The following is a 24917-nucleotide window of genomic DNA, read 5'->3' as shown; positions in this document are numbered from 1 at the left end:
CCTCCAGCTCATCCCTTTCTCTTTCCTCCCTCTTAGTCTACTGGCATTCACCCATCTATCTCCCTAAATATTATGTCAAACAACACCCGCTTACCCCACCACAAATCCTATGGTGAGCCCCCGAAAGCCATATAACATATACTACACAATCCCATACTACAAACTATTCTTCTACTCATACACCTTCATCGGATCATTCACTTTTGCTGGATAACCGATTACCTCCCAACAGCCGGTAAAGCGTGTCTCTGGATCGGGTTTGCCATCACATGCGGACTACTGTTCGCCATGCACCCATCGATCTGCACCGAGCGGATGAGAACAGATGAGGGGGGAAAGCCAGCTCGAGTACGTCGTCCGCTGATCGGGTTCAAAAGATGCGAGGTTGCTTTGGACGTTGATGGCATTAACAATGGGCTGTATGATGCTACGGATGGGAATTCCGACTTGAGACTTCATGATGGGTGTCGGTATGGGTATGCTAGAATTCGTATATAGAATGTTTCTGGGGCGGTCTGGTTACTCCTCGATATAGGAGGATTGTATGTGGTTTACTTGGCGCTTGAGATCTTCTGACGGTTCGGGTATTAGGCACCTCGAGTGCCAGACATTATCCAGCACATGTATGTATGTGGAGGTGTATTTGCGGCTTCGGTATATAGGAAGGATTGAGGGGAATGCGGCAATATGCATAGGGGTAGAGAGGGAAAGAGAAGTGAAAGCACCACAAAAGCCAAGGTTCCTGTAGGGCCTAGGGCGGCCATATCCCAGTTTGACAATACCTACCTACCTACCTACCTAGGTAGGGAGATGGACGGTAAAAGCGGCTAGGGACGGGGCTAAACCAAAACGGGGAAACCTGAGGGCGCCATAGCTGGAAGGGAAGGGTCAGGGCGGAGGTGGCTAGGCGGTCGGATCCGGCAGATATACAGTGTCGCCTGGCACGTGATGCTCTGTCTAGACAAAAAAAAAAAGAACGTCATTTTGATAAGAATACTCTCACTACTTTTAGAGGTCCAGAAGATCCCATATAAATGCCTCGCACGTTGTCTATATGCCTTTACCCGGCTGCTTGGAAACCGAGAACTAACCTAATCTGACTGACACCAGACAAGATGCCTCCGTCCACAGAAATCCAACCCAAACTCGAGGAAGACGAGACGGCGCTTGAAACAGCGGAGGATGTTCCAGTCAACAAAATCACCAGCTTCAATGGCAGGCTGCAGCAATTCCTCCATAATGGGACCACAACACACGAAGCCACAAGTGCCTCGAGAACTACTATATCCCAGCGCGGCATAACCACCACCAAGGCCGAATACGAACGCCAAGCAGACCCCATTATCCCCAGCCCAAGACGCAAGAGAACAGTCCCACCAACAGCGCCAGCAACCACAGCCACGCACCAACGCACCACCCGTTCAAAATCAGCCCTAATGGCAACCTCTCCATCCCCAAGCAAACGCAAGCGCAGCACAGCAACCCCACAAATCCCACCCACGCCCCCAATAGCGGGTCCTCCAGCTACAGAATCCCTCCTGCGCGACACGATCCCTCCGAACCTGGTCCTCCTACTCGTAGGCGTGAACCCGGGAATAATGACAGGCGTAACGGGGTACGCCTACGCACACCCGTCAAACCTATTCTGGAAACTGCTCTATTCGTCGGGGATAACAAGCGTGCGCCACATACCCGCCGACACATACAAGCTTCCTGCGCTGTACAGCGTAGGCAACACGAACATTGTGGAGCGGCCGACGCGTGACGCGAGCATGCTCAGTCGCGCGGAGATGGATGCCGGTGTGCCTGTGCTTGAGGCTAAGGTTGCTGCGCAGAGGCCTGAGGTTGTTTGTCTTGTTGGGAAGAGTATTTGGGAGGCTGTTTGGCGGGTTAGGCATGGGAGGGGGATTCGGAAGGAGGAGTTTCGGTATGGCTGGCAGGCGGAGACGGAGAATATGGGTCGTGGTGATGGTTGGGCTGGTGCGCCGGTTTTCGTCGCTACGACGACTAGTGGACTTGCGGCTGGGATGAAGCCTGCCGAAAAGGAAGCTGTTTGGGCGGAATTGGGGAGTTGGGTTGTGAAGAGGAGACAGGAGAGGGGGTTGGAATCTGTGGTGGTTAAGGAGGAGGTTTGATGTGAGAGGTTTAGATTTACTGTTGGTTTTATTTGTATAGATGATGTCGCTATACCATATACTATCATGAGTTATGACCATTGCTTGCTAAATTGTTGCATGGATTTACGAATGGAATGTTCAAGATTAAATTGGAGAAAAAAAAGTGTTTGTATTTGTAGACGAGTGAAGTCGCTCATCATTCATTATCTCATGATATCAGGTGCAGAAGCCTGTGAGTACCAATATGCAATCCCAGAAACGGCGAACAATCTCTCCAAGCCCATTCCAGAGCTGAAGATAGAGGATGTTACATGACGTTTTCCGAAAGGACAATGCGCCGAAGTGCCAGACAAGGGACGATCGAGGGATATGGATATCTCAATAGAGGTCAAGGTGAGGGGTAAAAGAGGGGAAGTAGGTGTCCAGGGCGTGATTCGATGAAGCAACACCTATCCGGTCTCCCCGTTGGCCCCGAAAGGAGTAGAGAACAGATTTAGCGAGTACCGTTGGACTCATTCTTGTATCCCTCACGCTCGCGTGCCTGTTGAAGTAAAATTAGTATATAGAACCCTACAATTGATTCACTGAATATGAACTTACCTGGGAGGGCTGGTATTCGCCGGCTTCTAGGATCTTGATCATGCACTCATCATCTTTGGTTGTGCCAAATTCATTCTGAAGAGCGCTCTGGCTAGCGGTATCAAGGAGGCCTTGAGCTCCGTGGCTGCATCCAGAGGTTAATGATCTGACCGCAATACAAAGGCTGGAAACACTTACGACCGAGTCAGGAAAATCTTCCAACCGTTCAGAACATCAGTCAGAGGAATGCTGCGGTCATTCTTCCACTTCCTGAGGGTGTCAATGTCATCGACGAAGACAATGAAGTCGTCCGAGCTACCCTTGTAGAAGATCTTGGAGGCAGTTTCGTTTCCACGAGCCATTTTGAATGATGTAAAGCTTGTTGAGTTCTGGAGATACTGAAGAGATCTGAAGATATTCGAAGGTATTTGAATAGATAGAGGGAAAATGTTGAGTGAAGATGTGAAGAGAAGATCAAAGGTAAAAGGCCGGTGGTTTAATAGCAGGTGATGATGACTGGTGACGTCATACTATGAGCTGATGCAAACAAAAAAAGAAGCTGCTCGCATGTTTCGTCTTCATCTACATGGGGTACCTAGGTAGGTCTGGAATTGTACAATCAAGTACAATTAAATCACAGTGGATATGCTTATGTGTCATTTGTAGTCCTAGTCCCTCACTTTACTATAGTCCTTTACAAAGGTGAGTTGCCAACTATTGCAGCAGTCGACGTCATTGTAGCTCCCCTGCCCACTATAGGATCCGCTGTGACGCCAAACGTGGGGATAATCCTCAATGAGCCAAGTGGCAAAGGTTGGAGAATCTGCTTGCATTCCAATTAATAATTAATTTTTATAAGTAGTCCAAAGCCACAATTACGTTTTCGGGTTAATTATAATTGTCCCCTTGACTCCAAGCTCCCTCCGAATGTACCAGATCCCAAAACGATAACACTTGCCCGACTACGTAACAATAGGGTCTTCACTCAGCATGAGAGCGGGGCTTTTTTTGGTTTCTTGGATGCCAATGCACTAAATAGATTCTTCGGAGACGACCACTTCTGGGGAGACGACCATTTCTTGGAAGATGGAGATATCTCGGGACTTCCATCCTGGCTCCGTCTCTTGTCGCTAAGGGGCGAGGAAACCGACGATGCGGGATTCTTGGGTGAACCTTTGAAAAGGAATGTCTTTGACCGCCGAGGTGTGGTGGGGGTGCGAGGCGACTCACACTCGACCTCCTTGTCCTCCCCTATATCGCTGCTGCCTGCTGCCTCCTTGTCCTTTCCCTCATCCTCCTCCTCAGGGCGCATCTCGGTTGATCCTGCTTTTGAATGGAAGGTGCTGACGGAGGTCGACCGTCTAGTAATCCCCGGGCGAAGGGTGAGCCGTCTCATGATTGGACCACGTCGGAATAGGTCACCCTTCCAAGAACCATTCCTGGGAATGGAAGGAGGTCTGCAGTGTAGACATCTGAGATCAGTCGCTCCAGCCGGATTCGCTCAATCCGGCGAGCAGTCAATGTCAATGCAGAGCGATCAACAGGTGTCTTAGGCCGTTCAATCTCGCCTTCAGTCTGCATGACTGGTTCTTCGGTATGGCGTGGGTAGTGCGTTTTCTTGATGACCAGGTGTTGGACACGGAACTTGCGGGAGATTGTCATTGAATCCATCGATGACCTGCGCGCCATAGAAGACACTGTGTACTGAACTTGGTCAAGCGGCAACAGTGGAAGAGCCAAGAAAGAATGTTTCCTTGGCTCCCACGTCCTGGGCTGTGCCGTTTCGACCAAAGCGGCCGATACTTTGAGAATCTCGGTATTCCAATGCTTTTCTTCCGCTGCCGATGATGCACTGAGAACAACTTCGTAGTTCTCATCTTGGTTCTCGAACAGGAGCTTCCACGAAAATATACATCCATATGAGCAGAGTCCTGATGAGTTAGATGTATACTTTGAGCATAAAGTTTCAGCGAAAGGCTACTCACCTCGTCCATTTTGAAGTGTATCAATCTTGAGACTATCTAGACAGACACAGGCCACTGCTTCCAGTCGACGCTGGTCATCGATTCCCTTGGCAAAGAGAAGGTAACGTTGGAAAAGCACACAAACCATGAACTCGCCGCTGGTGGTGTCCGCCGTTTGATATGTAACATGCAGTACACCGCACAGGACCAACGGGCCTAGGTCTTTATATACACTCTGGAGTGCGTACTGCCCAACATATTCAGTCATGTCATTTCATCAATGAAGATCTTGTGTTGCCTACCGATTTCGTGATATCCACCTTACCCTGGAGAATAATTGTTTTCTGGATGCGATCTTTGTTGACTGGGTTTCCAGTGGCCGAATTGATCTGTGTTACCAGCCCCCGTATTGTGTCCAAAACTTCCTCGATTCCGTAATGGGAAGACGGGCAATCACTGACAGGGGTAGATCTGAGCAGATCTTGTAGTACGAGGGGGTATTTGCAAAGACGTTGGATGGGCTATCTTCTTGTTAGTGGTCGAAAACACCCAGGCTGAACTCACGCACCTTTATCAACAAATCATTCAATGTCATTGATTTGTTGTCCTCTTGTCTGCGTCGCTCAGTGGACGCGACCGACTTCGAAAGCGCCTCGATCCCTTGATCATATATCGTCCAGTTAGCAATTGACCGTCGCAAGAGAGCAACGTCTTGTGTCAATAGTTCATAGTTGCTGCAGAATTTGTTGTATGTAGGGAATGAAAGTGACTATGAATGGCCAGTCAGTGCATATAATGCTATTCAGTATACCGATACTTACCAATTTCCCCAGTTCACGGGCAACTTCTAGCCCCTCTGCTGGTTCAGCAGTGAGTGCCATCAGGCGTTGGTTGACTGATGCCTTGAGTGATCGAGTCCTTAAGGAACGTTGCTGAAGTCCCTTTAGGCTGCCCAGGTCAAGACTGCCTATACGCTTGGTGATCCCTCGAGACATGAGCTCAGAGGCGCCTGCCTGTTGAGCCTGAGGTGCTGACAAGGGAGATGCCGTCTGAAGTTGGGTCAAAAACCGTTCATGTATTCCAAGGATCTCCTGGATGTTGTCGTAGATTTCGCGCCTCGTGTCGAAGATCGTAAGGATCTGTGGGTTTATAGAGCACATCAGCATCAGACTAAGGGATGAAAATTAGCTCAATGGCTTACCCCTATAAGAGCCTTCAGACCAAGTACATAATCAGCCTCGGTCTCGACAAGCTCCTGTAGGATATGGCGCCGTCTGGTGGCCCGTGTTTCCGCAGCCTCATCAGCTTGGTGACTTGAGGTTGGCCTGGAGCTGTCACCAGAATGGCGCACATCCGACAGTGTGCTCTGGTTTGTTGCGCTTTGGATAGTTGTCCTCGATCTTATCAAACTCTGGCTTCCAATGCTTGCTGTGGTTGTTTTGACGGTTCCGAGATGCGATGAGTCGGATGCACTTGACCGGTGACCTTGCGAGCCATGAGAAGATGAATCTGACCAGCCCTCCACGAACCGCCGGGAGGCGGAAGACTCGTTTTTCCGTCCTCGAAAGCTGTCCATCCATTTCTTGAATGGACGAGTAGTTGTCTTATCGCTCGGAGTCACTCCACCGCTGCTCTCGAACTTCTCTTCGGATTCATCATCCAGCAGGGCTTGTTTCTCGATGATCGCTTCATCTTGGTCCGCCATGGTCGCAAGTAGTGATCCCGCCCAATAAAATATAAGACTCAGGTTCCGACAGCATGGAGAAAGAAGAGGCGGACCTACCCGACTGCTCAAAACAACGGAATTGAACTTCATGGCGAGGGAGGAGCAACGGGGAGTGCCTGCCTCATCTACATCTCCGGCGTTGGAAAGTGCATGTAGAAGAAACAGGGGAAACTGCCACTATCCAGACAGTACAGAGTAGAGATTGCGAATTTGAATCCCATCCATGTACGTCATGAGGTAAGGCAGCGGGATAGCTGGAATCAAAATAACACATTTTATATTTTATGATCTGCCGAGCGAATAAGCCTTTCCCTATTATAAAAGATATTAGCATATAATGTCCTAAAAGTGCAGTTTTTACAAAAAAGTTGACGCCAAAGTCGTATACTTCGAGCGCCAAGCATCGCCGCTTATATAAAATAGTGGGAGCTCCCTGCCCATGTGCCACCCCAGACCCACCTGACCTTCTTCTCTCACTTTCCTTCTTTACTCAGGAAATCATCATGGACGATAACATTCATGCTCCAACCGTTGCCTCTGGACCGGCATCCGGGCCCACGCCCCGCGATCTGTCCAAATTGTCGATGCCAGATCTGATGCAGGAGAAAGAACGCATCGAAGCGGAACTGTCAGCTCTCAGTAGCGTCCTCGAGTCGGTGAGATCTCAAACCCAGAAGTTCCTGTGGCAGTTGCTGACAAGCCTTTTTCATTTCAGCATGGTGTACGCATGACTTCATCTCTCACAACCTTCGACGGGTTCCCCCGTGATGATATCGACATCGCGCAAGGTACGCCCCTGCCACACCACAATCGATTAGGACATATCGCTGAAAGGGAAATATAGTTCGCACAACGCGAGTGCGCATTATCCACCTACGAAACGACCACAAAGAGGTGATGAAACTTCTCGAGAAAGGCATCCACGCACATTTCGCCAACCTACAAAATGCTCAAGGCGCTGGCCCAACTACGAATGGCGCAAGCGTCCCGTCTGTTGCGCAGTCGTCGACGAATAACACTGCGTTGGGGACACCGTTTGCCAAGGTTAATAGTGTGGTTTCGGGAAGTCCAGCAGAGCAGGCGGGACTGAAAGCTGGCGATGCAATTCGGAGTTTTGGGAATGTCAATTGGCTGAACCACGAGCGCCTTTCAAAGGTTGCCCAAGTCGTTCAAGAAAATGAAGGGGTACGTTCGGTTCTCCGCCCCTCTGTCAAAATTCCTATCTGACTCCTCTTTTTCTCTACAGCGCGCAGTGTCGGTCAAGGTCTGTCGGAAGGATGAGACTGACACCACAACGGAGTTGGACCTCCAGCTCACCCCTCGACAAAATTGGGGCGGCCGTGGCCTGCTAGGATGTCACCTGGTTCCCTTATAAGGGGCCACTTGCACTCATAGCCTGGTTCTGCTACCGCTGTGTACATTGACGATATGTACTGATTATGACTAATGCGAGACGACTTTTCTGTCTTTTTCTTTCCAAAATACTTGGGCTCCTGTAGAGAAAAACGGGGAAGCCGTATGCATCTCAACGGCGTTGAAGATAACTTGGCAGGCGAAGACCTAACCACGAGAATTTAAATTTATTCCAATAACCGATATGAGAACAAATACAAGTAAAGCTCTTCATTAACATAAACCCTGCACTTGTAGTAAAAATTTGCCATTCAAAAGCAACCTCAGATGGACCGATATGTTTGCGCCATGTTGACACTACGTCAGATACGCCTTAGGCATAAATGCACGTGACCCGCAGCGACGGGGCAAAAATTCCATCCAGCGCTATTAATTCATTCCCCTTCTTTCACCCCTCCCTTCTATCAACAATCCGCCCCCATCCTTACGGCGCGAAATCTTGAATCTTTCTTTTTTTCAAGCTTCTCTCTAATCGATTTTCACTATGGCTGCTGAGACTCCCACATTCAAGCTCGTCCTGGTCGGTGACGGTGGTACTGGAAAGGTAAGCGCATTCGAGCCTCGATATCTGATCGTTGATGAGCATGGGCTCAGAGTGGCAGCCATCTGCTCGGCGATGGTCACCTCATGAAATTCATGAGCACACTGAGCTGCTCTTTCGTGACTACCCTCTGCGCCCGCGCCTGTCAACAATACTCAATATCTGCCCAACCGCCCCGCCTCACCGCGACTTCATTACTAACACAGTGAATCCCAACAGACCACTTTCGTCAAGCGCCACCTGACTGGTGAATTCGAGAAGAAGTACATCGCCACCCTTGGTGTCGAGGTGCACCCCTCAACTTCAACACCGTATGCTACCTACCCCGCCGAAGGACCCCGCTTCGAACCGTGCCATGGTGTGATCGTTTCAACTAACCCGGCCTGAACAGAACTACGGTGCTATCCAGTTCGATGTCTGGGATACCGCTGGTCAGGAGAAGTTCGGTGGTCTCCGTGATGGTTACTACATCAACGGCCAGTGTGGTATCATCATGTTCGATGTCACTTCCCGTATCACCTACAAGAACGTCCCCAACTGGCACCGTGAGTGATTTCTCTTTGATAGTGAACCGATCGAGGTAATTTTTGCTAACCGAACTCTAGGTGACCTCGTCCGTGTCTGTGAGAACATCCCCATTGTCCTCACCGGTAACAAGGTCGACGTGAAGGAGCGCAAGGTCAAGGCCAAGACCATCACCTTCCACCGCAAGAAGAACCTCCAGTACTACGACATTTCCGCCAAGTCCAACTACAACTTCGAGAAGCCCTTCCTTTGGCTCGCTCGCAAGCTTGTTGGCAACCCCCAGCTCGTACGTCATTTTGTGCTTTGATTGGAACACGAGCCGATTGATACTGACCTACTATCGTTTAGGACTTCGTTGCCGGAATTGCCCTCGCTCCCCCGAGGTTACCGTTGACGAGAAGCAGCTCGAGGCTTACCGCAAGGAGATGGAGGAGGCCGCCAACCAGCCCCTCCCCGACGAGGACGATGCCGACCTGTAAATCGGTGCGTTCAACGACGGGTCCACGAAGTTTCCGAAATGAAAGTTGGGAGTTGCTCTACCCTGTTCTCTCCCACGTTTCCCGAGTCCTATCTCACAACGGGTGGGAGACAGGAAGTATACGACTCCCGGGGATTGCCATTTTTTTTTAGTTTGGGTTTTGCAATGCAAAAGCAAAGTCTGTTCTCCGAAATCACGATACAATGAAAGCGGATGGGGGATAGTCGTGGTTTGAAGACATGCATTTTTTTTTTCCTTTTTGATTTCCCCCCAACCTTAGTAGCTTAGACATCCCAATTGTCCTTTTCTCCCCGAAATGAGCACAGCATCAAAAAAAAGCATGTCCTCTTTCAACAAGATTTAAAAACTTCCTTTTTGTTACTCTGAATACCTATTCACCCTCAAAATAGTACATTTAGATCTCTGAGCGTCTCGTCGAGTTGAATACTAGAACTACTTGGATCACGAGTATCAGGAGAAAACTAAGTTCAGGAAAAACAACATCGTTAAGGCTGGCTTTCAGACATTATTGAATAGCACAACGCCTCTTCCACGAGAAAAGAGAACAACGCCAGGGTATAGCAATCATTGGCCTCCAAGAAAAACAAAAAAAAGGAATAACTGATTTCCACGCCACCCATCACTTGGATATGGCAGAACAATGAAATAGCAATCGTATCATCGGACTATCTCCGGTCTTTCGAGATCGAGATTATCCGGCAAACAGGACAACGTAATCAAGAATGATTACAAGTCCCTCACACCCTGTGTAATAGATGAGTTAGCAAGGGGTCCGGTAAAAGTAGACAATGAGAAAAGAGATGGACGGGAAAACATACAAAGAGATAAGCAAGTTCCCTCGCATCCAGCCGGGAGACATTCATAGTACCACCCTCATCGAGAGCACCACTAATCAGCTCACGCTTCTGGTCCTGGAGAGTAACAATGCGATCCTCAACGGTATTTTCAATAAGCAGACGGTGAACGAAGACCTCCTTAACCTGCCCGATGCGATGGGCACGATCAACAGCCTGGTCTTCGATATATGGGTTCCAGAAAGGATCGAACATGATGACATGCGAGGCGGCGACGAGGTTCAGGCCCGAGTTACCGGCCTTGAGGGAGACGAGCATGATCTTGCAAGAGGGGTCGTTAGTGAAAGCCGTCACGGCGGCGTTGCGCTCTTTCAGGTTCATGCTGCCGTCGAAGCGGGTGTGGTTCCAGCCGCGGCGGGCGAGGGGCACTTCGAGAAGATCCAAGAGGGAGGTGAACTGGCTGAAAATGATGGTTTTCTCCTCTAGGCCGCGGTCTTCGTTGGCTTGGAGGATCTCCAGCGTCTTTGTGATTTTTGTGCTGGGGAACCAGCCCTTTTCGAGGCGGCGTATGTATTTCTTCTTCTCGGCCTTGTTCTTCAAGGCGTCCTTTCGCAGCTCGGCTAGAGACTTCGACTTCGACTTCTTCTTTGATTCCGCGTCGCCCTCTTCAGTGGAGCTATCGGAGTCATACTCATCACTGCTCGCTGTTGCCTCTGAGTCTTCATCCTCATTGGCTCCGTTGATATCACCGGCTCCGGCGGAAGATTCGGGCATTGAGCTTGGGTCATGAACTTGCTTGAACGAATTGGTATCAGTGAGCTTCGTAGGGTCCACAGGTCCTCGGCAATTCTGGCACTTGATCACAGTTGGACCATCGTCTTCGAGGTTGATGGCTCCATTTGCAGCTGCAGAGTCGGAAATCCGGATCCAGCACTCCGAGCACACGTGGTGTCCACATGGAATGTAAATAGTCGCGTTGATGACACTGTCCATGCAGACAGGGCAAGTGCCATCCTCTTCGTCATCATTTTCTTTGATACGTTGCACTACAGCAGCACTCAGAAGCTTGGCGTTGGCGATCTTATCCACCCCTGGGATAGACGGGGAAGGTTCGTTCCGGAACTCCTGCATGAGGAGCGGATGGCAGCATGCCTGCCGAAGACGGAGAAGGAGAACTAGAACATGGCTGTAGTTTCTACCCAGCGTTCCAGAATCGAGGTATCGCGTGATCTGCCTTTGAGTGGACGTATTGAGCTCCTCATAAACCTGGCTTTCCCTCTCATCAAACACAACATGGACCTTCTCAGTGACCTTTGGTGGGAGCTGTAAGATGGGCTCGCCATCAATCTTGGAGGTTTTTGTACGCCTGAGACAGACAGACTTGACCAGGACGCGTAGTTGCTTCATGACATCCTCTCCTCCCCAGCCGGATTTGATGCGTTTCACGAAATCCTAGATTAGGCATAAGCGTTAGCCACCCGAAGAAGCATTAATAGCGAGCTATAGAGAATACTGACCGCCTTGAATTTTGCTGAGTTGCTGTAAGGCCGAATCCGGAGGAATCCCAATAGGGACTGGAAGTCTTCGAGACGATTCATCATGGGCGTACCAGTCAGGCACCAGCGGTAGGTAGCATTGAGTCGACAACATGCTTGTGAAGATTTCGCACTTGGATTCTTGATGTTCTGTGCTTCATCGACGATGACTCGGTGCCACTTGGCGGCAGGATTGAGAGGGCCGGCCATATTTTTCATGTCTTGGATAAGGGAGGCGTCTCGCCCTTCCTGTGCCAACCTTTCCCCCTCGAGCAATGTTTTGTAGTGCGCGGTGATAGTACCAAACGTGGTAATGACGACATCGTACTTTTTGAGCTCCTTCCACGGCCTGCGCCGTTGATGGTAGATCAAAACAGATAATTGGTGTCTCCCCGGTTTCACATGGCGCTGAATTTCGAGTCTCCATTGATCCATAAGTGCCTTGGGTGCGACAATCAAAGTCGGGCGTCGGTCTTCATCTTCGAATGGACGAGCAACCATCAGCGCAATCGCTTGAATAGTCTTACCAAGTCCCATATCATCTGCAAGAATTCCTCCTTTGTGACTGCTCTCTTCCTTGGCCTTCATCCATTTCAGGCCTATCTTCTGGTGCTTCATCAATGTAACTCGAAGCGCACTCGGTGTCTCCTCATTGTCCGCTCTGGTTGCCTCCCGAATGTCTTTGATACCGCCGAGCAAGTTCTTGATATCTTCAGGAAACTCTTTCTCGTTGTAGGCCCTATATAGAATGAGTTAGAACTAGAACCAGCTCTTTAAAAGAAAGATGCGGAATTTACACTATGTCAGCATCGTCATCGAATATTTCGCTCTGGTTGCGAACCAGGTCAAAGGCCTTGTCGAACTTGTCATATGCACCCGGCATTGGAGCGTAGGGAGGCTCACGCGCCCAGGGGAGCACTCTGGAGGTAGCTCCTGATGACATTTTTGAGGGACTCGATAGTTGGGAAGGATAAGGCATTTGAGGAAAAGGCATTTGAGAAGGATATGGCATTTGGGAAGAGCCTACCAACTGGGAGGGGTATGGCAGTTGGGAGGGATACGGCATTTGGGAAGAGCCTATCAACTGGGAGGGATATGGCAACTGGGAACGATTGAACCCTTGTGAGGAATATGAGGATGTGGAATATGGCGAAGCCAGGTTTTGATAGTTGAAGGAACTGGATTGGCGGACTGGCTGCTTGCCGGATCGAGAATTGAATGAATCAGCAGTGATTTCTTGAATATCATCGTCGGAACTGAACGGGGTGAGTTTATTGAATGGGGCTATCGGGGCATATGTCTGAGATGTGTGAATGGCTTTTGATGAGAGAGGTTCGAGTTTTACCGGGTGAGTGCGGTCTGGAAGATCCCATGCATCCTGCTCATTGAAGCCCTCGATGGGGAGTTGACTGTGATCCTCATCGGCTTGGAGCGCGCGAGCCAGCTCCGCGTCTCGTTTCATTTGAAACTCTGTTTCAATCAACTTTGCCTGTTCATCACACTCATCCCGAAGTTCCTGTAATTGATCTGCATCGTCACCTGCGGCATCGATCCATTGCTTGTACAAGCGGTTATTCTCGGCAAGGCGGGTTTCTTGCTCAGCATCTATCGCGTCGAGTTTAGATCTGCGGGATTCAGGCTGCGAGGGAGCAATCCTTTTCGATGATCCTTGTATCGTGGGTGATACCTGAGATAGCGGACGCTGGCGTTTACGAGAATTATCTGGAGAAGATTGCAACATCGGCGAAGCTGGTATCATTGTCGACTGGCGAGATCCAGAGGCGAAAGGCGAGGGTGCAGCAGAAGGCCAGTGAGGGGACGCAAATGAATCTCCGGGAATTCCAGTGAAACCATTCGACGCCATACGTGGAGCAGCCGCTGGCGTGCGAACGGGCGGAGTGGGCGACGACACTTGGGGTGTCGGGGCGGCTTGAGGAGTAGGAACAGGATCACCAAGGAGCGTGGCAACCTGGACTTCCATTTTTCTGATGGTATCACGAAGTTCATCTGCTTCTGCACAAGCACCCCGCGTCGAGAGGAGATCATCATAGATGTATCTGTAGGTATCGAGATCTTCAAGAAGATCTTTGATTTTGTCCTCTTGGGACTGATCAACCGCAGAAGCCATGGTTCAAGAGCACCTGGCGTTGACCATGTAACCTTCCAAGACCAAAGTATCTGACCAAATTATCCCGATTGTGGATAGCGTGGCAGAGTGGTGACGGCGATGGGTGCGACGGCTAGGACAAAAGGCGAAGTCCAAGATCAAGAGAGCTAGTACGTCAAGTGGGCGCCTAGGATGAAGAGTAAAGTGTTATGGGAGAGCGTCTGCGCAACTTAGGCTCCCATCAGCAAACGGCAAGGCAGAAAGCGGGTGGTGGCAGATGGCGCAGCGACGAAGAGAAAGAAAGCATACAAGCAATTCATCATGATGCATCTCTATGCCACCTAGTCCGGGTATTTGCAGAGGATGCAGACTTACATCGAGTACTATCGACGATTCACCGGGGAGAATCGGTGGATGACGGAGCGGATTTTAGGACCTCGGGAGCGAAGAGATGGCGGTCGCAGAAATGAGAGAGCCCTCGTTTTTATAGTGCAAAAGATCCGATGGAGAAGGCACGAGAGTTGATGCGCTTTGCGACCGTTCAGCTGGCCCCCGGGGTCGAGATGTTCACCTTGCGGGGGGAGTTGAAGTTCTCGCCCAAGATGTCATCGTCTATCGCAGTGTATAGCGACCACTAGGACTTTGGTTCTGTTAACGTTTATTGCCAGCAGAAAATTGGCCATTTGAAAAGACATCTTGAAAGACCCCTTGAAAGATATTAGAAAGATATCTAAAAAGACCTTAAAAAAGAGATGAAAGCAAGACGTACTAATTGAAATATCCCTCACCTCGTCTCAAACAAAGCAGATATTCAGATTAGATGAGTCCTTTATGGGTAAATATAAAGGCCGTATCAACGGCCAACTATTCTGCTTATATATAAATGACCAGCTCAATAGAAATCTATTGAAACCTCTCATCAGGAGGTTGATATAACACTTCGAGTACTCTCTATATCCATGGATGTATGTACATCGTGTTAGCATTTACTTCAAATAAGGCGGAGATATGAGCGGTGAATTACTGAAAGCCAGTAGGATCAAAGTCACAATTGGCCGCTATCAGCCGCAGTAGCCTGTCAACATTCCAGGTTTCACGAGGGTTCCTTTACTTGAGCCTCTTTCAGGCAGTGTGGTTATATTCACTGTGGTATGTCGTACACCAGTATTGAGGTCTTGCAGAAAAAGTTTTCTAATGCTGAGACTTAAATACTGAGAAGTACGAAGGTAATTCTACACATTTCCCTGCGTCACTGCACATCCTTTCATTGACAGGAACGCGCTCTTATCAACACGTGATCAGGCGCGTCACGCGCCAAACAGGCCAAACGCAGGGCTAGATGGCACTTGCCCGACTATCCCAATTGGGCACTTGACACCCGAGACATCTAGTTCTAGTTTCAGCCATCTCGGGGAGGAGATTCAACGTTTCGATTAGGACTGTGAGAGGTTGCTATGAGTCATATCGTGCCTGGGCTGGAGGAGGAATTGTCGAATCGCATGCTATAAGGCAAGCAGGAGTACAGCATTCGACCTACAGCTCGGGCTACAACTGGTTCCGATATCTAGACCAGAAGGAATAGTTATCTCTTACATGTAGCTGAAACGTAAACCAGGAGAATAAACGGTGTGTATTGCTCTAGGTAAGGTCTGGAAATAGGGGATTTTGTATAAATTGGTTTGCAGCAATTGATCATTTCGGAGATATACTAAATTATCCCACCACCGACCATCTACGTGTAGCGCTCATCTTTCAATCAAGTCAGCTTCTACCTCTAGTGATATATATGCAAAGGGATTCTGCACTCACGAGCGATAATGGCATCAGAACAGCGGCTAGTTCGACTCTGGAAGACGAAGCGCATCCAACAAGTCCTCACGAGACATCTAGCAAGCAAGGATCCCATCTCATGCCGTCTAGTATGCCGCAGGCTCTCTGTCTATCTCGCACCAATCCTATTCGCGGATATTGAAGTCCGGTTTCGCAGCAGCACCTTTGACAAGCCATCACGGATGGCAGCTCTGGAGCGCGTTGGGGTACACATCCAAGCCATGACGTTTAAAATCTCACATGATAGGGAGACATTCTTACCTCCAATCCTGGATTCAATCACGGGGACAGAACAAACCTTTATCTACACGCCACAACGGTGCAAACTCGGTGGCAGTAGCCCTAGGTATGGCAGCCGGCAAATGACAGAGCTGCTAGTCAAGCAGTATCCGCCTTTGTTCCATGCATCTACCAACATTACGTCATTTGTCCAGGCATTGACGATGATGAGCGGCTTGCAACATCTGCGAATCTCCTGCGAGGGCCAAGTACCAAGCCATCGCTACCGCCGGAGTGTAGTAGATCATGCATTGATCTCATTGCGAATAGCAATCGAACAAGCACCATTGAAAGATCTCCACACTCTGTCATTGTTATCAGTCCACCCAGGAGCAGTCCTTTATCTGCGTCCAGCTCCAGGATTTGGTGCTTCGCCTGCATCTTGCAAGCGTTGGTCGCAGATCCGTAAGCTCACAGTCCAGATGTCGAGTTTCGGCCATGAGCCAGGCCAACCGACGGACCACCTCAAGCTCCTTCACGCGTACCTAGGAAGCTTCCCATCTCTGCAAAGACTGGTCTTTCATTGGGAAGGCGAGAGGGGCCTCTCACCCTTGTCGCTTGCAACAGAGCCGAGCCTGAGCAGTACAGCGAAAGGGAAGCCTACTCAAGCCTGTCCTCAGAGGTGCGCATTACCCTTACGGCTATTGAAATTCCAACATCTTCAGCAGATGGAGCTGGTCAATGCAACAATGGACGCGTCGCAAGTGGCGTCGTTCATCCAGGAGCACCGGAGTTCCCTGCGCGAGTTCAACTTCGAAAACGTGGTGCTCCGCAGCGGCAATTGGGGACGATGCGCTCGCGCCATTGACAAGACTCAGCGGGAGTGAGAGATGGAAGCAGGGTTGGCGCGACACCGACACCGTGGATGTGCCGATCGTATTGAGTCCAGCGGGAGTCAGCCAGAAACAGTTACAGAAGGCAATTTGTGCTTTGCAGCAACACAAAAGTCCAAGAGCACTGAGAAGCTTGGCCAAAGCGGGATCGCGGACACGCGAGTTGCTGTGGGGGAGCCCGGATCATATGAAGCGATTGCTGCGGTCTTCGGTGTTTAGTTGGCGGTGACGTCAGAGGTAAGGGGTTCGTAAAGTTTTCTTCCGAGGAAGGATTGGCATAGGCTAAGGCTAATGACTGTAGTACTGTCGCTGTGAATACCGCATTTGTGCAACTCTCACGTCGCAATGCAACATAAGCGCGGTTCGTGTGGAGTCGGGGGGAAATTCCTGGGGGGAACTGTCAACACTGAGAAGACTGGGACAGAGGACCAAGGCTCTGAATGGCAATAGAAATGAAGATCCTGGTCCAGTCAAGGTAGAATCTCAGAGAATCAAGAACAGAAACGACGGAAAGGAAGAATCACAGTCACTGAGCTTCCCTCGGTGTGGGGAAAGTGTGGGTTGCGGGCCTCGGCACGTGTGGTCAGTTCACATGCACTGGCAGATTGTCATTTATATTCGGTCACCCGCCTTGGTGACTTACAATCACCTTTGTACTACCATCACATATTCACCATGTCTCTCAAGAAGGGTATGCCTATTTCCCCTGACTCTACCAGTCAGAAACTAATGGAAATAGATTCCCACCCTCGTCCGCTGCCTTCGACGTCATCAACCAGACGCTCCAGGCCAACGAAGCCGACCGGAAGGATGCCCTAGGCAAGGCCAAGGCCATCTTCGCCTTCAACCTGAAGAACTCCAGTGGTGAGGAGGCTGCTTGGTACCTTGACCTCAAGAACAAGGGCGAGGTTGGCCAGGGTTCTGCCCCTGCTGGCGACAAGGCGGATGGTGAGTCTACATTCCTGGTCTGCGCGCGTTGGTGTGCAATGTCTTTTTTCTTGCGTATGCTAATTTATCTCCGTCAATAGTGACCCTCTCCCTCTCCGATAGCGACTTCGCCCAGCTCGTTTCTGGCAAGGCCAACGCCCAGCGTCTCTTCATGGGCGGCAAGCTGAAGATTAAGGGTAACATTATGAAGGCGACCAAGATGGAGCCTATCCTGAAGAAGGCCCAGGGCGGCGCCAAGCTGTGAAGATTAGATACCCTTTTGAAAAATTATATACGAAGTCCCTCATCTACTAGGGCGTTTATTTTCGGCTTTTCACTTTTGGCACATTTTGATTGTTCGACTTCAAATAATCTTAATATGTACCAATGACTGCAAACATCGCTGGTTCGGATTAATGAATGCCAACTCTACATGTCCCGCACATGTCCCTGTCTAGAAACTCGCCCCTGGTCCAAAACCACAAAGTAATCCGCATCCTTGACAGCTTCTATGCGATGCGCAATCGTAATGACAGTAGACTGCTGCAACTCCTCCCGGATAATCTGCTGAATCTCAAGAGAAGTCTCGTGGTCAACGGAAGCAGTCGCCTCATCGAGAATGACAATCGCGCTTCGACGAAGGACAGCCCGTGTGAGAGCGATAAGTTGCCGTTGACCCTGGCTAAGGTTCCTTCCTCCAGCCTCAATATGTGTTCCAAGATGCCAGCCGTGCCGACTGCACAGACGGCCCAGGACCTCGGTGCACAGCTCATCAGAATAATCTTCCGTTGGGTCTAGGTTGAGTCTGATGCTACCGGGGAAGAGGACGGGATCTTGGGCGACGAAGGTAACTCGGGTGCGTAATGCTTGTGTGCTGACGTCGGCAATATTGATGCCGTCGATGAGAATGCGACCGGATTCAGGTCTGATGACGCTCAGAAGGGACATTGCCAGTGTGGACTTGCCGCTGCCAGTACGGCCGATAACCGCTGTAGTGGATCCCCCGGGGATGCAAATCGAGACGTTTATAAGTGAGGGATCGAGATGTGGTGCGTAACGGAGAGTTGCATCTTCGAAGACAACGTCGCTGCCATAAGTTGGCCACGCGGCTGGGGGAGCGATGGTCCCGGGAGTTTCTTCTTCGATGTGGAGTAGCTCATCAACTCGCTCTACCGACACAAAGTCCATTTGAAGTTGACCGTACTGCTTGCACAATGAATGCGTGGAATCGACAAAGTTGTTCGCAGCAATAAGCACGAACGCTACCAGTCCTGGTGTGGTATTGGTGTACAACGCCAGAGCTGTTATACAAAATGTTGAGCAAGCAGACAGGCCCTCAAATCGGTACATGAGCCAGCTCTGGAGAGACCAATAGAAATGGTCCATTCCCTGGAACTTGTCAACCACGGATATGACCCGGTTCTGGAACTGTGACTCTGCATGGAAAGCTCGGACGGTGGTCAGGCCGTGTAATAGTTCGCCGAAGTTGGACAACAGAGGACTTAAGGACACCATTTCGAGTCGTCGTAGACTTTGAGATGTGGGAAGGAAACGCAGGAATACCAAGACGAATGCCACAGTGAGAGCTAGGGAGAACAACAAAAACACCGGGGTAGCGGTGGCAATTACCAGGACAGAAGAGATCCAGGTGATAGCTTGGAATGCAATCACCTGGAATTGCTCACTAATGTTGCCATCCACGACTCCAATATCAGATGTGAGACGGTTCATCAAGCGGCCAAGAGGGATCGTATCTGAAGAACGATTTGGTTAGCTTTGTCCGGTCGAGTCAAGCCATAGAACTTACCCAAGTATCGGAACGTTGCATGGCTAACTCGGACCAATACCCGTCGGAACAGGGACTGCCCAGCATAATAGACGATGACCAGCATCAGGAGCTGAGCCACAAGGAGTGTGGCCGCTTGAAAAGAGATGATAGCAAAAAACGTCCATAGCCAGGGTCGCACATCCTCGCGCGGAGACGGTAGTTGGCCTACGGGGTTCGGAGGCCCAAAGTATGTGTCCATGCTCAAGTTCGAGGCTGACCATACATCTTGTGAGGGCCTCTCACTCCACTTTGAGAGAGTTGTCTGCTCATAGGCTTCTCCCCACCCTTTTAGGAACCATGATTGCCCAACAGCCATCAGTCTGTAGATTGCCAGGACCAGGACGAGGGTGAGCCACCATCGGTACTTTCCGGCCTTGACATAATTCCAGTAGACTCGAGCTTTAACACCCCCGTGTGCTCGATGCTCCTTCTCGATGAATTTATCAGGCACGGCAGCTGTCTCCTCCTCAAGGGTGGTTTGTGCTTCTGTTTCGTCTTCATGGTCGATAACTTGCAAGGAGGACTCGGTCGCGTCAAGATTGATGCTATCCTTGTCATGAACAGTGGCATGATTTCCACAAATATCGATTATTTGATCCGCACGTTGACGAACCAACGTAGTTCGATGTGTCACTAGAACGATAGTTCGGTCTTTCATCAACGGGCCCGAAAAGCATCTTCGGACTATGAGCTCCGCGGTATTGTGATCTAACGCAGACAAGGGATCATCCAAAAGCAGAACCCGCGATGCGCTGTAGACAGCTCTTGCCAGAGCTACTCGCGCTTTTTGGCCACCTGATAAACCAATACCATTTTCACCCACAAACGATAAATCCCCATGTTTAAATTGAGCAAGATCTGGAAGCAAGGCGCAGGCTTCCAACGTCCGCTTGTAGCGCTGGTCATGGTAGGGAGCGGAGAATAGAATGTTATCACGAATACTCATGCTTTGCAGCCACGGGGTCTGCGCACAATATCCCACCATTTCGTTTGGAATATGGACCGAGCCGTTAAGTCTATCGAGTTCTCCTAAAAGAGCTTGCAGAAATGCCGTTTTCCCAGCACCAACCTTGCCGGTGACAACAGTCAGTCCTTTGGGGATGGTGACATTGATATCAACAAGGACGGGTGAGACCTTCCCTGGCCACGCGAACGAACAAGATTGCATCGAGAGTGGAGCATCGTTCGCCAGGGGTTCAGAAGGCAGTTTCTCCTTGTCTGGTTCGGACATGAAATCCTCGATACGCCCAAGGGCAATGAAGGCATTGATAAGTGATGTAATAAGACCAGGGATATCCCGAAGACGGGTCTCTAGCATGGTAAACAACTGCAATGCGGGAAAGATAATATCAACTCGCAGCTCATGCCCGGCCAAAAAGGTGTATGCGTACAACGCAACGACTGGAAACACGCCACTTGCAAAAGCGTTGATAAAGCGAATCAAGATACTCCACAGACTAGTCACAATTCGAATATTCAACTCATGCTGTCGGGCCTCCATTACCTGCTGAAGCCAATGATTCTGCCACCCGTACCACCGCAGGTGACGGATAGCTTCCACGAATTGCGAAGTTATTTGAAGTCTTGTATCCGTTGCCACTCGTCTGACTCGCTCCCAACGGAGAAGAGCTCTAGTTATCAGGGCGTTCACGATCTGTGCAACAAGAACGGCTAATATTCCCAGGAAACAAGATGGGCCGAAGAGTGTCCAGACAAGGAAGGTAGCGATCACGAGTCCTAGTGGCTTGTCAATCAACGAGTCGACCTCCCAGAACCTCTGTGCAACTTCATAAACATCTCCGCGCAAGAGATTAAAGATCTTTCCAAGTGACGCAGCTTCTTTAGCGTGTTTCTGTGGGGCCATTCGGTTGCGAGAAACGATACGTTGCCAGAAACCTTCCGCGGGTTTGGCTGGAGGTTGATGGCTCTCTTCAACTGCGGTTTCATCATTGACGCCATTTGCTTCCGCGTCGTATGGTCCTGAGTTGCCCTCGATCATCAGTCCAGATACGTTCTTCCGTGAAAGGGCTTTTTCATAGACCATCATTATCATTTCACCCCTCGACCGTTCATAGCATCGCCGTCCGTACCACAGAAGTAACACTTGAGACTGTGCAGCGACAAGTCGGAGAGCGAAGGACATAAAAGCATAGGTCAAAGGTACGCGTTTTGGTCTGGACGGGTCTTTCATGGCCTGCAATAGTTGCTGCAATAGAACAGGAGTAGAAAAGTCTATGAATATTATTAGCGGTATATAACAAAAAAAAAACATCCGAATTTCCATACCGCATATCATCTGAACAAGCGAGATGGTAGAGATGATAAAAACATCAATTCCATTGGCTCTCAGTAGTCGACTAAGGACAGAGCCACGAAGTCGACGAAACTTTTCATGTAGCCGGCTGTGTTGAAAGTCAAATCCAAGCAGCCAAACATCTTGTTCATGTAGTTGTCTTTTGCGCCCAATTGAGATAAGCGGTGCCATCCACGACACTGTGAGGAACTGCCAAAGCCTCAGATTATCTTCTGGGGTGCGGAAGTCATTAGATGGCTGCTGACCAACACCGCTGATATCTATTGATGACAGTGAAGGCTCGCGGAATGGCATTAGGAGGATTATTGCACAGGCTGCTGCTGCTGCCGATGCGGCAATGTAGCGGGTAACAATTTTGAATTTCGGGCATACATCTGGGTGAGTAGCCAAAGAAAGTTCAATTGCAAATGCTAAAACATAGTACGCGAGCATTGAGATAGAACATGATCTGGGCCGTTTGAGTGCGACCAGAATAGATGCTGTGGCCTAAGGAAGGTGTGAGTAACTGATACTCCCAGAGACGGAGAGAACTGACCCATGAGAGAACAAGCACAAAAGCCGAGGAATCAATTCTCGGAGGAGCTAATTGAACTGTCTCGGCTAGAAGTCCAGTGACTGAGAATATAAGAAGAGAGGCAGTCCATCGCAATGATTGCTTGGGCTGGTCTAGCGGGAGCTCTCCAGTCTCATGTTGCTCAGAAACAAAAGGAACAGTCCACTTGGGGCGCCACCGCTGACAAAAGTATCCAAGTATATGGTTTAATGCAATAAGCAATACTATGACAGCCGGGATGTATGCCAGGTAGGGCAATGCACAAGGTGATAGCCACGCATTATGGGAGTCCTGGATTGGTTAGCCGGTGCGAGCCGAAGCAAGGGGCCCATGGGTTCATACCCAGAACTGGTCACACTGTGATCTGGATACTCCCTGGACCAGCGGAATTTGATTCATGCTTGGTCCCAAGAGCAGTGCCAGCTCCTCACGGTAGGCTTGGGGTGACCTCCCTTCGTGAAGCAAGGTGGGGCTGGATCAATATTCATCCGATTGGCCCGTGCCATCTATACAGGTTGGTCAGAATTGGTGCCTGGTTTCCGTTTGGAGCATCATAAAGTGAGTTAACAAACCGTGTACCTGCTACAATGTTCAATTATAGTTGCTGTTTTATAGGAAAACATGGCGTCGACTCTCAGGCCCTACGGCTTCAACGGCTGCGCCGATCATCGGATCTCTGGCGGGATCATCCGCCGCGGGCCGCCCATTGAATAGAGTCCGGATGAACCTTAGCGTTGCCAAGTCACAGACAACTGCAATTAAGTAAAAGCTTGCTAAGAAAAACAAAGGGTCAAGGATAATGGACCTCTCTAATCCCTCTGGCGTGTGGTACGGATCTCATGATTGAAACGAGGCAGGCGACGTATCCTGACTCAGAACAGGAAGTGCGAAATCGAGACGGCTACATAGCCCGCCTGAGGACTCGTGTTTTACCGTGCAATAATATAATGATCCCATGAATCTCCTGCATCAAAGAGCCGTCCACTGCAAATCGCTCGATACTCTGTATCGTGTTCTTCTGCAGCGTATCAATATCCGGTACCAAATGCGCTAAAGCAGGACAAACAGAGCCTAGAGACAGGAGAAGAATAGAAGAAAACATCCTAAGAGAACGAAAAATGAGTTCAGTTCGAGTATGCAGAATATTGTGGACGTACGTATGAATAATGATCTCCGCGCAGGATGATGGTCCCATCAGTCTCCGTTCTGAGGCATCCAGATACGCCCGGCAATTGGCTATACTTGCCTCGCACTGTTTGAGCACCATAGGCGGAACATCGTTCTCAGGTGACGAGTCAATTGCACAAAGAAGAAATGGCCTGGTTATGATATCCTTGGCGGAATGGAAGCGGTGGAGCATATTGAGTTTAGGGCCAGTACATCGAGACGGGTCGTTGATATCTGGTTTAATTGTTCGCGGTAAAAGGTCAAACCAATTGTCGAGCTGTCGATCAAGTTCTTGAGAAACATTCAGGATTGTAGACAGTGACTGGAAGTCATACGACGGGCTGTCGCTTGAAGCTGGCTGTAGACCAAGGCTGCGCCTTGTCCAGTCACTTCCATACATGGTGTGGTGTACCCTATTGAGCAGACGGCGGACGGACAATTCGGCAAGGAATACGTGTGTTTCCTGGGCATCCTGATTTGGAAAGGTTGGGAAAGGAGTCAGATCAATTACATGTTCGATACCACTTCGCGGTAAATGATGTTCAGCTATCAGATCACTGCAGTCAATGTCAGCATAAAAGTGGTAATTCATATTGAGTCTGGAAACAAACCATTCTGTATCGAACGCCGCCCACGATAGTAGAATAATACTGGACTTGAGCTCATGATTATCCGGAGAAGCTTGGCTTCTATCTCAAACAGATACCCTATCAATATACTTGAAATCAAAGAGTAAACAGGGAGCATTAACTAACCGGCTATTCAAATACTGGATACTCGTAGAAGCCATATGGATCAACTTCCATGATTGGAGGGGGCGTAAAAGAAACCCAAAATATTTCGAAATGAGTATCAAACTCTGCGGAAGAGTGATCGTGGGGCAAAACGACAGTAAATATTCGTTCATCAATATCTGCAATGCAGGTGAAATGAAATCTGCACCAGGCACCCAGTATGGAGAGCTGGACTTTGTCGGGTCAACTTGCTCAAGAGCTGCAGATCCTAGTGCAAGAACTGCAAGGCATAGTGCAGAGCCACAGTCCACGCTCAGACCGGCTCTAGTATGGTGATCATAAAGCCCCAAAAATTGGTCTTTGTCAAGGATTGGCATCTCAACGTGGACGTGACTGAAATATGCCTCCACCAGTGGATATGTGCTCGCTTCATCGAGTAATGGCAACTGACTTGTTGTAATTGTACCTGGGACAAAAGATAGCTGGTGTGGCATATGCCTTTTTGATTCTGCGCGTATGAACAGGTCTGGTGGAAACTCTCCAAAGAGCGTTTTTACTTTGTTCATATGTAGCATATATTCAGTTGTTGTTGTGTGGCCGATAGGAATGCTCATAGGCGGGATGTCATGTTCAGGTGGTATGAATGAAGACG

The 24917-nt window shown here is 49.6% G+C and overlaps 11 protein-coding genes across 11 annotated transcripts; 5 read left to right on the top strand and 6 right to left on the bottom strand.

Annotated features, from left to right (window-relative positions):
* Positions 1-276: 276 nt before the first annotated feature.
* N7519_004741 (uncharacterized protein) lies at positions 277-459 on the bottom strand (the record flags this gene model as incomplete). Its single annotated transcript, XM_057291517.1, has 1 exon — positions 277-459. The coding sequence occupies one exon, from the start codon at positions 457-459 to the stop codon at positions 277-279; it is 183 nt and encodes a 60-aa protein (XP_057152719.1).
* Positions 460-1115: 656 nt separating this feature from the next.
* N7519_004740 (mismatch-specific DNA-glycosylase) lies at positions 1116-2135 on the top strand (the record flags this gene model as incomplete). Its single annotated transcript, XM_057291516.1, has 1 exon — positions 1116-2135. The coding sequence occupies one exon, from the start codon at positions 1116-1118 to the stop codon at positions 2133-2135; it is 1020 nt and encodes a 339-aa protein (XP_057152718.1).
* A 475-nt stretch (positions 2136-2610) lies between these two features.
* Positions 2611-3058, bottom strand: N7519_004739 (SBDS family protein; the record flags this gene model as incomplete). Its single annotated transcript, XM_057291515.1, has 3 exons — positions 2611-2658; positions 2718-2841; positions 2895-3058. The coding sequence occupies 3 exons, from the start codon at positions 3056-3058 to the stop codon at positions 2611-2613; spliced, it is 336 nt and encodes a 111-aa protein (XP_057152717.1).
* A 623-nt stretch (positions 3059-3681) lies between these two features.
* N7519_004738 (putative Rho guanyl nucleotide exchange factor) lies at positions 3682-6365 on the bottom strand (the record flags this gene model as incomplete). Its single annotated transcript, XM_057291514.1, is given in 7 exon segments — positions 3682-4119; positions 4131-4627; positions 4682-4907; positions 4963-5181; positions 5229-5429; positions 5482-5799; positions 5862-6365. The coding sequence occupies 7 exon segments, from the start codon at positions 6363-6365 to the stop codon at positions 3682-3684; spliced, it is 2403 nt and encodes an 800-aa protein (XP_057152716.1).
* Positions 6366-6889: 524 nt separating this feature from the next.
* N7519_004737 (putative 26S proteasome non-ATPase regulatory subunit Nas2) lies at positions 6890-7761 on the top strand (the record flags this gene model as incomplete). The annotated part of the gene is made up of 4 exons (XM_057291513.1): positions 6890-7042; positions 7102-7174; positions 7231-7571; positions 7633-7761. 4 exons carry the CDS (start codon positions 6890-6892, stop codon positions 7759-7761), a joined length of 696 nt encoding a protein of 231 aa, XP_057152715.1.
* A 522-nt stretch (positions 7762-8283) lies between these two features.
* N7519_004736 (Ran family GTP-binding nuclear protein) lies at positions 8284-9353 on the top strand (the record flags this gene model as incomplete). The annotated part of the gene is made up of 5 exons (XM_057291512.1): positions 8284-8343; positions 8560-8628; positions 8732-8885; positions 8946-9155; positions 9214-9353. 5 exons carry the CDS (start codon positions 8284-8286, stop codon positions 9342-9344), a joined length of 624 nt encoding a protein of 207 aa, XP_057152714.1. The 3' UTR covers positions 9345-9353.
* Positions 9354-10090: 737 nt separating this feature from the next.
* Positions 10091-13821, bottom strand: N7519_004735 (DEAD/DEAH box helicase; the record flags this gene model as incomplete). The annotated part of the gene is made up of 4 exons (XM_057291511.1): positions 10091-10108; positions 10183-11610; positions 11676-12432; positions 12491-13821. 4 exons carry the CDS (start codon positions 13819-13821, stop codon positions 10091-10093), a joined length of 3534 nt encoding a protein of 1177 aa, XP_057152713.1.
* Positions 13822-15617: 1796 nt separating this feature from the next.
* N7519_004734 (uncharacterized protein) lies at positions 15618-16736 on the top strand (the record flags this gene model as incomplete). The annotated part of the gene is made up of 1 exon (XM_057291510.1): positions 15618-16736. The coding sequence occupies one exon, from the start codon at positions 15618-15620 to the stop codon at positions 16734-16736; it is 1119 nt and encodes a 372-aa protein (XP_057152712.1).
* Positions 16737-17417: 681 nt separating this feature from the next.
* On the top strand, positions 17418-17934 carry N7519_004733 (SCP2 sterol-binding domain-containing protein; the record flags this gene model as incomplete). The annotated part of the gene is made up of 3 exons (XM_057291509.1): positions 17418-17433; positions 17466-17690; positions 17771-17934. The coding sequence occupies 3 exons, from the start codon at positions 17418-17420 to the stop codon at positions 17932-17934; spliced, it is 405 nt and encodes a 134-aa protein (XP_057152711.1).
* A 164-nt stretch (positions 17935-18098) lies between these two features.
* N7519_004732 (uncharacterized protein) lies at positions 18099-22835 on the bottom strand (the record flags this gene model as incomplete). Its single annotated transcript, XM_057291508.1, has 5 exons — positions 18099-19423; positions 19477-21729; positions 21784-22297; positions 22347-22655; positions 22707-22835. Coding segments are annotated over 5 exons (4530 nt in total), but the record flags the coding sequence as incomplete, so codon positions are not given.
* A 430-nt stretch (positions 22836-23265) lies between these two features.
* N7519_004731 (fungal specific transcription factor domain-containing protein) lies at positions 23266-23931 on the bottom strand (the record flags this gene model as incomplete). The annotated part of the gene is made up of 2 exons (XM_057291507.1): positions 23266-23467; positions 23522-23931. The coding sequence occupies 2 exons, from the start codon at positions 23929-23931 to the stop codon at positions 23266-23268; spliced, it is 612 nt and encodes a 203-aa protein (XP_057152709.1).
* Between the last annotated feature and the right edge of the window lie 986 nt (positions 23932-24917).

Source organism: Penicillium mononematosum (genome assembly GCF_028829835.1).
Source record: "Penicillium mononematosum strain IBT 11891 chromosome Unknown utg000002l:1.0-8112719.0:1.0-8118358.0, whole genome shotgun sequence".
NCBI classification, from domain to species: domain Eukaryota; kingdom Fungi; phylum Ascomycota; class Eurotiomycetes; order Eurotiales; family Aspergillaceae; genus Penicillium; species Penicillium mononematosum.
The sequence above is the reverse complement of the archived record's forward strand: the minus strand, read 5'-3'. Positions and strand labels throughout refer to the sequence as shown.